Source organism: Corvus brachyrhynchos, unplaced genomic scaffold (assembly GCF_000691975.1).
Source record: "Corvus brachyrhynchos isolate BGI_N302 unplaced genomic scaffold, ASM69197v1 scaffold3, whole genome shotgun sequence".
Classification (NCBI taxonomy): domain Eukaryota; kingdom Metazoa; phylum Chordata; class Aves; order Passeriformes; family Corvidae; genus Corvus; species Corvus brachyrhynchos.
Window position 1 is genome coordinate 6,851,537 of NW_008237619.1, and position 18,081 is coordinate 6,869,617.

Below are 18,081 nucleotides of genomic sequence, written 5' to 3' on the forward strand. Positions count from 1 at the left end.
CACATGGGAGATCTTTACCAGTCCACCTCACCCTGATGTTAACAAAATGGTTTGGGACACCTTCCACTAGACCAGGCTGCTCCAAGCCCCATCCAGCCTGGTCTTGAACGCTTCCAGGGATGGGGCATCAAGAGCTTTTCTGGGCAACCTGTGCCAGTGCCTCACAGTGAAGAATCTCTTCCTAATATCTAATCTAAACCTGGCCTCTTTCCGCTGCAGAGACAGGCAGCCTGCAGAAGGCTGAACACTGTTCAGCAATAAGTATCTGATCCAGCAATAATTCTGGGGCCAACACTCTCAAGAGCATACCAACTTACATAATTGTTTTATAGGATTTAAATGAAAACAGTAATTCATCAGAAATATGTAAGGACGTGACTCTCCATCTGACAGACATTCTCCCCATACTAAGACACAGAAGCAATTATCTGCATGCCTTTTCCTATGCAAGAGGATTAGTGTTGTGCCTCTGTCTCAGAAGATATTCAAATGTGACTTGGGATTAATTAAATCACAAGACACCTGGAGGGAAAGTCAGAAGCATGTACATTTTCTACACCAGACATTTTAAAGTGTGGAAAAAGGAGTATTTTACCAGCAAAATCTTTTGGTCTTGATGGGGGAGAAGATCTGCTTGGGAATTTCAGGGCAGAGAGTGCAGAAGAACCCAAACCATGAAAATGTACGTGCTTGTCATTGCAGGTACCACCTGCTGCAGCTGGTGGTCTCCAGTGTCCAGCAGCAGTTGAAGGGCTGAGAGGTTCCGGCGGTGCTGCACATTGTACAAGTGACTGTTTCAGGTTACCTCTTATTAACAGCAGACTCCTTTTGGTGACAAGTCTGGTGATGGCAGCAATTAGAGTCTCAGCTCCTGTGAAGAGGCTCAAGGTTGCCCCACTCTCCTCCCCCATCTTGTTCCTGCCATTTGGGCAAGGAAAGCTGTGCAGGGTCCTCCACCTCCATGCAGGAGGCACCTGCTGCTGATCTCTCCATCATACGTGAGCTCACATGTCAGAGTATCAGAGTCTGTGGGAATAAATTCACCTCAGATCAAAGTCCCAGTGCCCCTTGACTCCAGCTCAACACCTTTCTTGAGCTTTCTCACTATGTTAGCTAGCAGATCCCCAGTAAAACATCACTTTAATGCAGTTTCCTAATTGCTAGAGATGGTTCCCTAAAGGATTAGAAACTGGTGAAAGTTTTAGTGGAATGCTAAGAAGTTAAGAGGAAGAAAAGAGCCAACACTGTCCCCAAGGAAAAGCTCAAGAAAAGATGAGATGGCAAACATGTCACTGTGCCTCAGCCAGAGCAGAGGAGCTGTCTGCTCTGGCTGAGGCATCTCCCTGCTACCACCCTGCCGAGGAAAGCAGGTATCCCAGCAAGCTCTGATGGAAAAACTGTACCATAATCCGTGTTACCGTGAGCTTGCCTGGGGGGACGAGCTCAGTGACACAGAGGCATTGGGGCTCGGTTCTTGTGCTGTGCCTTCCTACCCAGCGTGGTTTGTTTGTGTGCCTGAGCCTCTGCTGCTTTTAAATTGAGCTCCAGAGCCATTTCACAACCCACATCAGCTGTGGGACTCCTGCTGCTGCCCCTGCTCTCTGTGTTAAGGGACCTGTCTCTCTGCTGAAACACTTCTGACACCAATCTCTCTGCTCCCCATCCCTTTTCCCCCCCCAGCTCCCACTCACTGGAGACAAGATAGGATCCAGCAGTGCTCTGCCAAGTTATGGGGCTGCCTGACAGCCACAATGGGGAAGGACATTATATTTTAGGGCTCTGTCCAACCATTGCCTAGTTAATTCCCATCCCCCAGCCCTACATCCAGTACGGAGTGGGGACATCTCAATTTTCTTGTTCTCTCGATGAGGGGAAGCTGCAGCACAGCGAACTTCCACTCCTGGGCATTACGAGAAGGCACCCAGCAAGAGGAAGCTAATGCTGAGCCCCCCCATCTCCCTGCAAAGTAAAATATAGGGATAAAAAAGGCATCTCATGAGTAGGACTTATCCTCACCAGCATCCCTCTGCAGCACGCTGTGCTTGGAGGACAATTAAATTACACTGCCGTTTCCCTTTCATCATGATCCGATTTACAGGGGAATTAATAGGGGCAGAGGAAGAGGCCTGCATGAAGCCAAAGCCAGGGCAACTGGCAGCTATGAGCCTTCTTAAAAAACAGGAAGCTTGCCAGGATGTCTTTATTAGAGAGGAGAAGGGGGAGAGTGGAAAGGGCTGCTGCAGGAATGAAAGACAGATACAGACGTCAGCCTTGTTTACAGCAGGGATTTTGCACCAGTGCAGCTAAACCCTCCAGTTCAAAATCCACCCACAGGCATCTGCCACCAGCACAGCTGGAAAAAAATCACAGCTGAGACTTCTTGGTGGCAGCATGAAGAGGGAAATCTGCCATAAAGAAGGGCATTTGTCTCACTTGATCGCGTGGCTCCAGAGGTCACGCTAAACCTTTAAGTGGTGATTTCCCATTTTTCCCTGAAGATCTGCTCCTCCCCTGAGCTCACAGGATCGATGTCCCCATGGAGCAGCCTGAAGCAGCCCTGTCTGTTCCTGACAGTGCCACCCTGATGGTGACCAAGCCTGTCACCCAAGTAGGACAGCAGGTGTCATGGAGACACTTACTTGAATACAAACTAATATCCCAGCTTCTCACAGGTTGTTTGTCCAGGCTGTGAGTGTGCTGCTCTGCAGATGGAGACATGGGAGCTGGCTCTTGTAGTGCCACTTCACATCCAGGCTGGTTATGGCTTGGATGCCCTACGCTGCAAGCTCAGCCATCACTGCTGTGGCCAGCTGGGCTCCAGAAGTCCTTTGGCAGCTTTGGGACAGCATGGAGCCACAGCAATTAAACCACAGGGCCAGGTGAGCTCTGTGCAGGGTGCACGAGGGTGCTTTTGAAACAATTCTCTGTGTAAAGCCACATGAACTCCAAAGGCATCTGGTTTGATGGCACTCCTGCTACTCCAGAGCAACCCATGTACCTCTGTGCTGTGCTGCCTCATGCCTGTGAGCAGTGCTGTGTGGTGGCACTGGGACAGGCCTCTGCTAACTGGGTACTGGGGTGTACAGAAGCTGCTGGGAACAAGAGGAAGAGGGAAGAATGTTCCCAGGTCCATGTTCCCACTCTGCAGTGCCCCTGCAGAACCTTTGTTCTTTGTTCTCTGTTCTCTGTTATGTTCCATGTTATTGAGATTTTTCTGCTTACCTGAGTAGCTGAGCCCTTGGATGAACTTCCAGTGTCCAGACTGAGGAAAGAGAGAGGAGACATGGTGCCCCTGGGAGGCCATAGCTCAGGTAGCTACACTGACTGCATCCTTAAATTTACATCTCCAGTGCCTCTGGCACTGGAAAGGCAGAGTGATATTTTTTGCATCTAATCCTCTTTGAAAGTTAACTTATGATAAAACTTTTGAGATGTGCTGGAATTCCTCAGCTCATGATAACTCCCTTCTGTGTGAGGGATAGTCTCTCCAGATCATGTAACACGAGTGACTTCATTGTTATTTCTCTCCAGAGCTGGAGAAAAGCAACTCAGGTCATTGAAGAGCTTCTGAAGAAGCTTCCTGTGTATGGACTTCTCCTTGACATCACGGGAATGGAGGTGATGGAGCAAAAGAAATGGATCAAAACCACTTCTGGAGTTTGGAGATTCCTGGGCAGGAAGAAAATGGTTCTAGAAGTCATAGCAGGTAGATCATAGCTGTAGGAAGGTGTAACTGCCTCTCAGGAGCACAAACAGAAGAAACATCAATTCTTAACTTCAGAAATAAAATTATGAAAGGAGGGAAATAAGTAGTGAGCTAGAAGTTCCTTGCATTCAAAAGAAGCCAAGGATCTAAAATCGCATAGTGAGTTCAGTGCTGGGACTGTGTGCATTACAAGCTAGTGAGGAGATGGCAAAGCCTGTCTGTACCTGATGAATGAATTAGCTGTTAATTCTTAATTTCCATGCCCATCTCCTCCCATCCTGTTTTCACCTGGGGCTGCCTCTCAGGGAGGCACTGTTCTGATACAGCCCTGTCAGTGGGACCAATGCGCAGAGTTAGCTCAGGGTTCTGAGGACAGATGTTCATTTAAAGGGGGGGTTTATTATGCAAAGAATACCCTGCTGCCTTGTTTTAATTACTGTTGCTTGAATTATGACATTAGCTCTGAGTGGCAAGGCCACTGCTGTGTTGTCACTGTCACTATCACCCATGGTCCCACAACAGCCACCCAGCACAGCTCCTTGCAGACCTGGCCTTGACCCTGATCTTGGCTACACCTCATCAACCTGGCCTTTTCCCACTGCCAGTGCAGTGGCAGCAGCGAGTTTTGTCTAAAATGTAAGGGGGAATCTCTACTCCCAGTAATGCTCAAGCAACCCCTATTGACAATTCAGCACCTGAATGGTGTGTGTTGGTGAAGCATCACTTCTGCTGAGGTTTTATTCAGGTAGTGGTGGCGTGAGGACTGTGGGAGACAGGCATCCCAGCCAGTGACCCTCTGAAAGCAAGGGGAAGCGTGCTAGGAAAGGGACGAGGAGCTGGAGAAACTAATGCCACTGACTTCAAAGATGAAGGATTCTCTTTATACTCTGAAAGTGACTGAATAAAATGATTGGCATCATCACAGAGCTAAATAGGATTTTCTACTTGTGTTGGATTATTTTAGATAACAGTTTGATTAGCCTGATGGGTGTTGATTTGTCCCTAAGCAGTGTATTACTTTAATTAGCCTTATATTCAAAAAATATTTTGAATTATGTTACCATTTATTAATGTGATTTGCTTTCTCCCAACAGATGTGTTAACTTTGCCCAGCACTAGAAGCTTGGTTTTTGGAGTGGAGTTCACAGTGCTGGTTCCAGCTGCGGGCAGAGCTGCCCTCTCTGTGAGCACTTGCTCACAAACCACCTGATCATGAAAGGATTCCAACCATCGAATCCAGTTAGTAAAGGAGAAAGCAGGTAACGCCCCATACCCTGCTGAGCTAGTCACCTGAGGGCCAGTTCACATTGTCCTAGTTCACACATTCTGGATAAACCCCAGAAGTTATGAAAAGCACTGCTTTTCCTAATATTTTTAAGGCAAATGACTTCCTAGGAGAGGAAGGAGGAGGAAAGATTACTGAATCCTTGCTGAAAGCAAGGTGAGATCTTATGGCCTGGGAATGCAGCCAGCATCAAACCCCATGGCACTAAGGTATGTAATTAACTATACGTTGTTCCATCTCCACTTCCCAGTTGTGAACAGTGCTTGTACTCACTGAAACCTTCCTGGTGAGCTCCCATCTACACTCAGCCACCCATGGCACCGGGACAGAAATCACCCCTCATCTTCAGCCACACATTCTGGAGACATCCCTCTGACAGAAGGGCACCTGGAGACCCAAAAAGCATTTTGAGGACACCCAAGCAAGGTTTTGTGCAGGTCATATCAATATCTGATCAAGACATCTCTTGGGATGCTGCTGTAGTCTTTGGCTGCAGAAGAGCTGCAGCTCTTTGCTCGTGTGCCCCATAATCTGGAGATGGTCAAGCACTGCAGCAAGTGAAATAAAACACAGACTGACTGCCTCCTCAGGCTGAAAGCAATTTGAAAAGACTGAGTCCATGTGGGAACTGCTGAAGGACATATTCAGGAAATTTCAGGATTGCCCCTGGCAACAGGGAAAGCCCAGGTTATTCAATCCCCTGGCTGTAAAGGAGCAACCATGGCCCTGGCTCCTTCGGTCGCCTCTCACAGCTCAAATGCACTGGGAGCACTCCCTCATTACCATTGGCTTCTCAGTCCTGCCAGGTGAGGGAAATGGTTCCAAGATTTCATTTAATACCTGTATTTAATCCATTAGTTCTCCCTGCAGACCTCCTGAAGGCTGGGCTGTGATTAAGGAGGAGGTAAGTGCCCTGTTTATTGCTCTCCTGATACTTCTTCACTTTCCTCTACACTTTCACAGCATTTTCATCCTACAGTCATGCAGTGCCTTGGAAATGTGCATGGGAACTCCCTGCTCTGTCCCCTTGGGATGGGTTGGAGAGTCCACCCACACTCAGCAATACAGGTCCTGCTCTCCTGTGAGGCTCTCTGAGATTCTGTGATTTTATAGTTACAGCCCTTGGTGTGAGGAAAAGCTATCAGCAAAATGGACTGTCACCTGCAACCACTTTTTCTCCTTGATTCCTTGCCATTAAACTGTAGGCTTGGGTATCATATTTGTTATCCCAGTTTAAAGGGAAAATTCATTATTTTTCATATTTTTCATTTTCAAAACACAAGGAGAGGGCTGGGGGAAGTGGCCAGGCCAGGAAGGAAGGAAAGTTCACCATCTCCAGTAGACCACATTCTTTCTGTTAATATGCTCCATGAATCGTGCAGCATGGCCACAGCTCCTGTGAAAACCAGAGAGGACAAGCATGAGTACTGAATCACAACAGCTCTCCTTGTGCTTCTGCAGCTGTCACTGCCACAGCACAGGCTGCATTGGTCTCACTGAACACTTGGCTTCTTCTAGTGCTAAAAAGTGCTGGATTTCCTGTGCGGATCAATCCATTGGCAGCTGTGAGGTCAGAACGGTTCCCATTTGTGCTTCGCTGTTACATCCCCAGGTGCCAAAGGGTCTTGCATATGGGACAGAGAAAGGTTCTGGTTCACTGCCCCTTTCTACTCAACAAACATAAATAATCCCTTAGTAATGCACAGTTTATTTCCCTCCCAATACGGGCTTCCAGTTTTGATGCTGTTTCCATTACTGACTTAGGCATGAAGCAGTTTTTATGTTCACTGCAGACTTGGAGTGCCCTACACACTTTCTGCAAACAGGGAGCTGTTCATCTCCTGTTCACTGGCTTTGACCACCTCAACAAACGCACTGCGGCCCACAATATTCATCTTGATTGTTTTTCAGGTTTCTAATGGTTTGACTCACGCCTTTCCTGGGGCAGATCCCATTAGCATGTGAATTAGCAATGCCTCAGGGAGGTCTTTAGTTTGTGGTAGCACCTGGGTGCACCAAAAGATGCTTGAGCCTGCTGCATGAGAAGCAAAAAATGCAAAGAATTAAAGAAAAGCAAACCCAACACTGGAAGAGCTGAAAATGTGGCATTTTGACACATGTTCAGCTGTAAGAGCCCGTGTCTGCTGTCTGTGGACATCAGCACTTTTAGTCCACACTTCAAACAGCTGCAATGATGTGACTGTCTAGTGAACAAAAACTCCAGCTGTCATTTGCTGCTCCTGACAGTAGCTTCTACCTAAACCATACAAAGTCCTTATCTGTTAACATTCCCAAAGGGAGGCATGTTTGAGGAGGGCTGGGCAGCCCCCTACATGACTTTGTTTGTTTCTCATACACAGACATAACAGCACAAATTCTGGTGAAATATTAGAAGAAAAAGATACTTTTTAATGTCACAACTGAACTCAGTTTCGCAACTAATTGCTGTGAGGTATTTTTACACCAAACCTCTCAACATGACAAAAGCAGGAATCAGAACATTCAAACGGACCTGCAGGCTCCTGCTAAAAAAGAAGTTGGTTGCTAACTTGGGAGTTTCCTGACGCCTTTATGTAACTACAAGAGGTTGGCACACTTGGAGAATATTACTCTTCCTAATGGGCTCGGAGGCAAGGGAATACACCAGGATAAATGCACCATAAGCCAAGTCCTTCTTCATCACATTGTATTTTTCTTTGTGTGGATACAGCACCCATGTGGCCTGGCAGAGTATGCAAGAGTGAAATTTCTCTCATGATGCACCATTTTCTTAAGCCCCAATTTCCCTCTAACTGCATTTCCCTCTACTCTTCCGTGTTGTACTGGAATAGTTTTCATCTCCTGACATTGCCAGAAGGGCTGAGGTGTCGAAAGCATACACCTTCTTGGAAAAAGGACTGTGTGGCAATGGAAGAATAGTTGTAGTGGCAGGGCAGGGAGAGCAGATATGTCTCTCTACCAAGATTTTACAGCCTCATTTACATTAAAAAAAAAAAAGTTTTTTCTTGTTAGAAGCAGCAGGGAAACATGAGAAATTCAGCAACTCAAAATATTCCCAAGGAACAAAAAGAACAAGGGTTAAAAAAATAAAAATCAAACCCAGTCCTACCAAACCACATCTAGTTCAAGCAGCAAAGAATGTGTGACCAGCCTAGGGCTGATACCTGTTTTCTCCCCATGGAAGGAATTGAGGGGGCCTGAGCCCAGCCAGAGCTCACTTCTGGAAAAACAGAGACCTACCATTCATTAAACCTCTCTGCTGGGATGTGGCACAGGCTGAGGCAGTCATGGCTGAGACTTACATGGTGCACCTGACGTGAGAGGGCCATGTGTCCCAGGAGTGGACATGGCACAAGCTGGAGCTGCTTGGGGGTGGTGGTGATGGTAAAGCACTTGAAGCTTAATTTTGACACCTGTGTGTGATTGCAGACAGATTGAATTTATGAGAGCCCATCAGCAGTGACTGGGAGAGCAACAACCAGCACCTTTGCCAAGAGCAGGTATTGATAACCCAACCAAAATTACCCAAGCAATCATTGCCTCACATGGGCCAGCGCTGGTTCAGACACTGCACCCTAAAGCACACCCAGGTCAGTCAGTCACGAACATTTGTGGTGTCTGACACACTTGTCCCCCCATACTGCATGTCATGAAAAAACAGCCAAAGCATGGACTGTGGTAACGGAGCCTGGTAAATCTGGCATTGGCTCAGGCAGATTTCCATTGTCAGAAGTGCAGAAAATAAATGCTTAAGACTAGGAGGATCTCTTTACCAGGGGGAACTGAGCCAGGCTTCTCAGCTCTATGCACAATTTTAGCTCACTGCAAAATTACCACTGCTCACCCTCCTTCTTCCAGCAAGTAATGGGATGGCAGAGGCTGGTGATATGGATTCCAGGTGAAAAATAAGCACAAGCAGTATGTCAGGGGTTTAATCACATCTATATGAAATGTGATTTTTTCCTCCTTGCCAGATGTACCTTTTTTTGTACCCAGACATTAATGCTCGTGGAACAGCATTTGATCAGCCTTCATTTTCTGGCTGGCTCCCTGCTCACTTTTGTGGCTGAGCAGCCCAAGGTTTCCTCCTGCTGCCTGGCCAGCCCTGGGTAGGGCTGGCGCATTGGTGGCTGTGACAGCCGGGGCGAAGCGCACGCAGGGGCTCTAACGCACTGCAGTGGAGCCGCTTCCGATGCGGCTGCCTCAGCCTCCTCTCTGCCATCCCCGCCTGCTTCATTAGCATCACACTGTTCAAAGGCATGGAAATCAAATTATATTTAGGTCACAAACATATTTTAAGCAAAAATACCTATTATATTTAAAGCAACTTGTTCAGAAACTCTGTCTGCTGCTTCAGGATGGTTGCACTAATACTCACTGTCCTTAATGTTTTTTAATGAGATACCAGGTGCTTCCAAAGTCTGATTTTTGTTTGAATATAAATTAGGTTCATTCTCTCTCAATTTAAATGCTGGTAAATAAGAAACTACTTTCTGACAGCTCATTTTGGTATCCCAAACAGGCAAAAGCCCAGACTTCCCTGGATAACTTTGAAAGAGAGATAGAACAGCTCTGCCACAGTGACAGGACTGTAGTCCCGAACAGTCGGGTGCTGCCGGTGCTCTGCTCTCTGCTTGCTAGGAGGTAGCAGGCAGGCAGGCAGGCAGGCAGCCTTCCAAGAGCACCAGCACTCAGACATCGCTCCCCACGCTTTGGGCTGCCACTCCTTTTAGCAGTGGCCTCTCCATGACTCTCTGTGGATTCACATCTTAAACAGATTCAAGCATCTGGCTATGCCTCCTATCAAGACTGTACAAGTGATGATCTCCTTGGACTTTGTAAATATTGATCATTATTCTGGAAGCAGCTCAGCACAGAGAAGCTGCTCTTCAGCCTCAGCTCCTCTGCTGCTGGAGGAGACTGTGTTGTCTCACAGTCCATACACTTCAAACTGGAGTGTATTGTGATGCTTAGGGAACGTTGGCTGTCCATGCTTAGATCAGTATTCCCAAGCCTCCTGTGAACAAGCCTGAGGCATGGTTACCTAGCCCAGGGCTTGCAGTGGGATAAGGCAGTACCAGTCCTGGACAGCCCAGAGCAATTACCTGGAGCACTGTGTGACATTCCCTGCTCCAAAGGACAGAGCCCACAGCCTCCCTCGTTTATGCTGACACACACCAGAGGAATGGGGCTGCTGCTGCTTCTCCCCCACAGCCCACCCCTGGACAGCCTGCTGGCTTGCCCTGCTGCTGACATGTCCTTCCACCTGCTCATAACCTTTCTGTTTCCATGATGGCTTTGTCTTGCATTTGATTCCTGAGACAATTTTCCCTCTCCTCCTGCAGTGGCACAGTGGGAGACAGAGACCCAAGCACAGCAGGCTGCTTCCCCCGCCAGGCCCTCTTAAACTTCACAGCATGTCCTGGCGCTGCAGGCATCACTGAGGCACAGCTCCTCAGATGTCTTAGGGAGGAGGTGATGCTATTTTTCTGCCCCCCAGGATTCCTCCAGGGGACCTTCAAATCCCTTGACTCTCAAAGAGCAAGTCTGTTTAATCCAAGTCTGAAGGAGGCAGCAGCACAGGAAGAGTTGGATGGAGGAAGCCAATTTTTGGAAGCTTAGTAGAAAAGATTCTAACATTCCTGTTTCCTAGAGTTGACAGTGCACATGTCCTCCATCAACAGCTTAGCTGATCTGCTCTGGCCTGCTCTGTACTGGGCAGGGAGCACATAACTCCACTGAAGTTTTCTTGACCCGCAATGGGAGCAGGAACAGAGGCAGCTCTCATCCAGCTGGGAGAGGCCCCTTTGACCATTGGGAAGAGGAGCATGGGAAGCCTGAGAGATGCAGTTCTCTTTCCTGAGCTCCAGTGCCCTGCACAGGACACCCCCAAGAATCACACCATGTGCTTGAGAGCATTGTCCAAATGCTTCTTGAACTCTCAGATATCACTCATCAGATAAAACGCGCTTTAGGCCGGAAGCAGATGCAGAAACTGGTTTGAATGGTGTTAGACAGAACATCCACCCAGGAAGGCCTGACAGCGTTATTGGGTTAGTGTTAATGCAGCACATGTGGTCCAGCAGGCAGGGGAAGTGGCTGGGCCTTCCTCAGAATTGATGGCTTTATCCCTTGCATTAGCACCAACCTGCTGGCAGTGCCTGGCTTTGCTTGCAGAGGCTATTTTTCCCTCCTGACATGTGTGCAGAGCTCTGTTTAGCTGCAGGAAGAGGAAGAGGGCACTATCAACTGTGTGTTCTGTTCATTCAAGCCGTGCTTGTCATGACAGGGAAGCAGCAGTGTATGGTTGTCCGTCAGCAGCCCGAACTGGCTGGAACGGAGTAGAGCAGCCATCCTTTCTAATGCCAGGAACTGTTGGAGAGAGCAGGAAACAATGATGGCATCTGCTCATGCACCTTGATCTTTCCAGTCCTCCCCAGGGCTGCATGTGGTGCATGACATGGAATGCAAACCCCACAACCACCGCTCTGATTTCCCCATGTGCAGGACGTGCCTTGCAAAATGACAGAAACTGCAACTGCTGCACAAACCACCATTAAATATGTCCATTAAGAAACCCACTACTTTATAGATTGTTATGCTGGGTATTTCTTCACTTCAGCTTTACTAAACCTTGATTTTCTACACTGAAAACCCAGTACAAGGTCCTGGTGAGTTACAAGCACGAGCAGCTTTCTGTATTCAGGATTAGTCCTCAGTTTCTGCTTTTGGCTCCTTGTAAATCTACCTGCTTTTCTCCAGTGTTAATACTGAATTCAGCCAGATTAAATCTAGACAGAATGGGTACAGCACATTTTTTTCTGTTAGCTGATCACTGAATTTGACTTATCAGCTTTGTGACTTGATATCCAGAAGCTTGATACCAGATCTTGGAAGCCTGTCTACACAAGAACACCATTTTAACCAGCAGTACAATGTCTGTGAGTCTTCTACCATCAGCCTATGCCTCCCTTGAGGAAGGAGAAAAGGAATGGAAGTGCTGATCAAAACCAGCCTCCCATAGCACTGGTGTAATGAAACATCCACGCTGGAAATGTAGGAGATTCCAAGAGGCATTCAATGAAGCTCTGGTAAGGAGAAACAACGTGCAGTGGGATTTCAAATGGTCCTCTCAAAAGGAGAGCTCAAATTGGTTTTTTTTCTTGAATCCAATAAATCAAAATGATAAGCAAACAACATTCCCAACTAGGCACAAGACAAACTGAAAGATGACAAAGAGGAGAAGTTTCTGTTTATTTATTCCTCTTTAAAATGACTTAAAAGAAAATTTAAAACACTATTTAAAAAAGAAGGGGATTCAAAATATCGAGAAGCTGAAAATCAAACCACAAAGGAGGCATTACAAGGTTAGCAGAATGTAGAAAGCATAGTTAGTATAAAACAGATTTACAGTCTCAGTGAACGGCAAATTTGTACCGCCCATGTAAGTGGAACAGCACATAATGCTGCCCCTACTCTCTGGAACACAGAACTCTTTGATAATTTGGTTTTATTGTAGTACTATGTAGGAAAACACAACAATTTTAAAAAAGCAACATTTTCAATTGAAAGAGAAAAACATTAAAAACATTATATTGCTCTATAGGCACTGAAAAATGTCTTTCTGTGGTAAAAGAGTGTGCCAAGCAGAATTCAAAATTGTGTAATTCCTCTTAAAATCATACAGCCCTGGTGAGATTGCAAATAAAACTTAGTTATGCTACTTCTCTGGCACTGCCTGACAGCAGCTCTGCCCACTATGAACTGTCTGCAACACTGGAGTTTGGACAGGGCTAGGCAGAAGCAACAGGCAGCAATATCGGAAAATGAAGGTATCTCCTGGCAAGTCAGAGCTCTGGCAACTCAGATCCATGGAGGGCATTTGTTACATTGACAAAAAGTGATTGACTCTGTGTGCTGTCCAAGGCTTCCACTCCGCCTGTTTCAAGTTACACCTGACCTTGAGGTGCTGAGTCCCAGCAGTGAGTGACCGGGAGCAAGAGAAGATTGCTGCCTACAGGCCTGCTTAGAAAGAGCCACTCTGGTGGCCAGTGGCTGGGGGGTCAGGTACAAGCCCCGTCCAAGCTTGCCATCAGCAGACAAGTGCTTCCCTCTCCTCTCCCCTCGCTGAGCACAGGCAGCTGTATGTTACATACACCCTCCTCTGCAGAGCACTCTGCTCAGAGTATGGAGCCCTTATGTCCTCTGAGGGCAGGTATGAGAACTTCACTGGGATCTGCAACAAAAATCAACTTAAAGCCATCAGGGGAAGGAGCTGCTAGGGCCTTGGAGAAGGTTAAAGCAGTGCCCATGTAGGGCACCCTGAAGCAGATTTTCACCTTGCAAGCATCCTCAGTTCTGAGACTTGTCCTCCCCTATGTGTTCTGGCTCATGCAGCTCTGCTGCACCCCTATTCTGGTGAGCAGGATGCTTGAGTTCAGCAGTGCTGAGCCGCAGTGACCCTGCCTGTGCACAGGGGAGGGAAGATGCGCTTCAGTCTTCTGTTCTGCTAGGGAGTTACTGCCTTGAAAAGTCACCTTTTAAAAAATGCAATGGCAGGGACCAGTTAATCAAACATGTCCTCAAACATGCGTTGCCCCATGGCTATGTAAACCTCTTTTTCCTCCGGTGTCATCTGGGCCACCAGCTCAGGGCGCTGGCTCACTTGGCTGTAAGAATGTGGACGCCCAGCCACTGTGACAGTGGGGTCTTCTGCCACCACCTCGAACTCTTCATCCTCCTCCTCCTCCTCCAGCCCATACGCTGTGGTGGCCGTGGCGGCGGGGCGGGGAGGGGACTCCTCCTCCGACTCGCTCGTCTCGCTCTCGGAGTCACTCGCATTGCCGCCAGAGAGAGGAGCGGCACCGCCGACCGTGACAGTGGAAGCGGAAGGTGTCTTCTTCTCATGGATGAGCAGGGCACGCATCACCTCCTCATTGTCATCCAGGGCTGCCCGGCCCTCCTCACGCTCCTGGAACACATCCAGATCCCGGCTCCCTGCAAAGGGACATGAGGGAATGAGCATTTCCTCAAAGAGATGTGTGTGATGGCCCTGAAAGAGTTTTCTTAACCTTTATTAATTACTGCCACTGAGCTCAGTTGGCCAAGTCACACCCTTTCTCCAACTCCTCCTCACCCTTAAAACAGTTATTTCTTATAATGGCAGAGCAAGTACTGACATTTCCTAGGAGCAAGGGACGCCTAGAGTCACTGTGGCTCCCAGCTGGAAGCCTTGACCAGGAGCACACTGCAAGTGAAGACAACAAATGCACGATGGGCAAGCACCTGGAAAAGACTTCCCCAAGGAGGTGTCCAACTCAGGCATTACAGCGGAGAAGAAAGCAAAGCAGTCCTTAAAATACAGACCCAAGCCTAGGCCCTATCCTGCTGAGCTCCCTGCCTGTAAGGATTAACATGGAGAAGAAATGGACCCAGGCAGACAAGGAATATGTGGAAACCATGTGTTATAAAACAACATTTAGAGCAGCCATGCCTGCTCAGCTCAGAGGTGCACCTACCAGGTGGGAAGGGAAAAAGCTCCTTACAGGAAGATGGTGGTGGCATGGAGCAGATGCAGCTGACAGCCTGCAACCAAGCTGTGCAGCACAGCACTAAACCACTGCCTGCTCTCCAAGCTGAAACACAGCCCAGACAGTCCCTGTGGCTCCCTACCTGCACCTCTTATTTGAAGGGGACTGCAGTGTCCCAGCTGACACACCTGGCCTGTGCTCCTCTTTCAGTAAATTTGGCAGTACAATAACTGGCAGGGTTCCATATGGCTCTGGTAGGCAGGATGTCTGAGTTCATGGCTTCAAAAGGTAAAATTCTGCTCAAAAAGTAGAATTCCACAGGAAACCTCTCCTAATCCTACATTTGATGAGAGGGCTGCGAGTCCACCTAGCACCAAAAGAACTACAGACAATATGGAAAAAAAAACAAACAAAAAAAACCCAGAACAAGACATGAAATACAGAGAACCTTACATAAAAACAAGGCCTAAGAAGCAGGACAGGCTCCCTGTGGCAAACTTTCTGTCTTACACCAAAAGATGCTGCCTATGAACAATTGCTGGAGCTGAGGTGTTGGCATTCTGCCTTCACACAGGCAGCCACTTGCCCATTCCTCCAAGACATGGAATCTCATGGTTTTGTCACCACATTCAGGCAGGCGGCTCCCAAGTCTTTCCCCCCCCAGTCAGAAATGTGCTGGTTACGTTTTAAAACTTGAGATGTAAAACGACTGTGAAGGAAGTAAATTCTGCATTTAGCACTGAAACCCAGGGCAGTTTGTGGTCACTCCTTTCCTGTGGTAAAATAAAGGCCAAAAGAACCACACCTAATTTCACCGGACTTCTGTTTTCATTGTAAATGAAGTCGTAGTGATGGGCGATGGCTACAACTACTAATATTAGAACACTGCCAAATTCTTGAAAGAAAGAAAGAATAAAGGCATCATGTTGGCAGTCGTGTGCTCAGCTCACTGCTTGTGACTGTGGAGCATAAGAGGCTGTGGGAGAGCACCTCTGTGAAATAATATCATAGCTCATCACACTGAGAGCTGTGAAACCACAACAGCCAGAGGTAGCTACACAAATGCTGACTTTGTGGCTCAGGAGTGGGGCTGTCTCTTGCTTGCAAGAACTGTTGCTGCCAGATCCAAGCAGTGAATCTTTTCTGTCAACGGCCCCAAGTTCCTGTCCTTCCTGTTTATGTGTTGCAGCAGCAATTTCAGGCTATTTCCACAAGCTCCCTCTATGATCTCCAGTAGCTGAGGAGGTTAAGCAGTGATGCCATCATCCTGTAAGGAGACATACTCCACCCTCCATGTCCCTCAGTGACACCTTGAGAAACATTATGCTGTGTACACCAAAAGTTGTCTCAAGGAGTTGATTTAAAACTAGAGGGGAATTGAATGTCTAGCAGAAAAATGGGGTGAGAACTCACCATGGCTGGTGAGTAACAACATCTGCTACAGACTGCAGGAGCAGATTGTTCAATCATCTCACTTTGCTTAATCTATTTGAAAAATGTTTTAGGATCCATAATACACTTGAAAGGCATTACATGTGAACAATTCTTTAGGTATCTTCTGACCATTACATCACATCCATTTTCTTCACTTCTGCTATACCTAAATACTCCACTCCTCTTCTGAGCACAGCACAAGTTCCAGGGTCATATGCTCACACACATGGCTCCCTTTTGCCATCTTTTCTTCCTAGGGCATCAACAATTTCAGTCCATAATCTTCAAATGACTCTAAAGATTCTATCTATTGACTCACTCTTGCAAAAACCATAAAAGGTCTCCATTTCCAATTTTGGCATGGAAGCTTAAACAGCACACATACCAAAGCAGAATATTTCTACTAATGGTTATAACATCTTGACCACGGTCTGTGGACAACCTGACCCCAAGATGAATGAAAATAAAAGCAGAGATAATGAGAAACAAACAGAAGGGAATAAAAACTCACCTGCCATGGTGACAGACCTTCCTACTGTACTTCCAGCTCTATTTCTGAGTATTCTTCATATATAACAAGTTTTGAGAAACAACTGGCAAGAAGGCTGGGAGCAGGTAAACACTGCTGGTAGATTTAGTAGACTTCAGAGTCACTGAACATTAGAAAATGTTATTTTTCAGCAGTGACCTATTAGGGAGACAGCTTTCTAGATGAAACTGAAAAACCTTCATCCAGGAGCAATAAGCTCTCAAGGTGGAAGACATAACAGTTAATTAACATTTTAGAAGCCCCCACAAAATTTCACGGACAGCTCAGCTTTACTGACCTAGATTTCAATCCTGGATCTAAGGAATTTTTACATCTGCCTACACACAGGTGCTTTGCGCAGCAGAGTGGAGCAGACAAGCTCCAGTATTGGAAGCAGCAGCTGTACACACACAGGAGAACATGTTTTTGACAGCACTGTAAAGGCCTTGCAGGACTTCTGCTCTGTGAATTTCTTACCATCTTTGATTTCATCAGGGTCATAAGCCCCCTGCACCGTGCTCTCACGCAGCCAAATGGGTCTCTCTCTGGCTGGCTTTCCTTCACTTGCAGACCGGTTAAGATCCTCCTGGTCCTCCATGCTGATGACGACATTCTGGGTATACAAGTCCTCATATGATGGTCCTTTTGTAGTCCATGCTTCCCGATGGTGTCCACCTGCAAGGCCAGCTGCTGCCCCTGAACCAGCACCCGCTGCACGCTCCTTGCTACATGAAAGTCAAAGAGAGAAAAACAGAGCTCTCAGAACAAGCCCCTCCTTGGACAGAAACACTTAAATTATGATTAGTTATCTCCCATGACCTGCACTGAGAACTTTCATTCTCAGTTCTAACATGTGCTGCCAGGAATTTTCCTGCCGCCTTTGCTGGTTTGGGAAACCTGTGGTTCTCTAGTGGGAAACCCTACAAAAGGCTACAGCAACATCCATCACAGACACTGAAAAGAAGAGGCAGCACTAGAGATGCAGATGCACTTACGTAAAAACAAGCATAAAATCCCAGAATTCCCTGAAACAAAAGCCACAGCAGCAAAACAGTCAAACAGTAGTCTGGTATTTGGAAAAGCCTTTTTGGCCTTCACACAGCAACCATATAGTGCATAAAAAAGAACTCAAGTTGAACCAAGGTAGACAGTAGGCCCAGGGACCCAGCACGTTCAGAGCTGTGAACTGTTACTAATCAGAGGACTCCTGAAGGAGTTAACTCACCATGAAAAACACAATTCAAACCCTTGCTTGAATTATGAGTGACAATGCACATGAAAAGTCGCCTCTCCTGTGTTACAACAGGAGATCTGTACTTTCCACAGACACAGCCTAGAGAGGACTGGGGTTTCCAGGCAGAGAAGAAAGAAGAGAGAGCACCTTCAAACCAGAGAACCAGGGCTGGGAAAAAGGCTTTGTGTGCTGATGGAGCACAGGAGGAGACAGAAGAACTGTCTTTACTATGGAAAAGCTGGAGAAATAAAGGTGCTGACCTATGTGAAGGGTATGGCAGTCAAAGCCTAGCCCTCCTTTGCTCCCTGCACATTTTCCTCCAGGGCCCCTTCTAGCTCAGGAGACTCATGGAGAAAAACATTC

The 18,081-nt window shown here is 47.2% G+C and overlaps 1 protein-coding gene across 2 annotated transcripts in view; it reads right to left on the reverse strand.

The window, feature by feature from the left end:
- Window positions 1–12,233: 12,233 nt before the first annotated feature.
- The window catches only part of GTF2E1 (general transcription factor IIE subunit 1), a 50,191-nt gene continuing 44,343 nt past the window's right edge, over window positions 12,234–18,081 (reverse strand). For both annotated transcript variants that reach the window (XM_008631731.2, XM_017731893.1), the window contains exons 4-5: window positions 16,962–17,209; window positions 12,234–13,988 (exon numbers count right to left, since the gene is read on the reverse strand). In XM_008631731.2, the coding sequence (XP_008629953.1) occupies window positions 13,558–13,988; window positions 16,962–17,209 (679 nt within the window). In that variant the 3' untranslated portion in view covers window positions 12,234–13,557. The remainder of the gene's footprint in view (window positions 13,989–16,961; window positions 17,210–18,081) is intronic.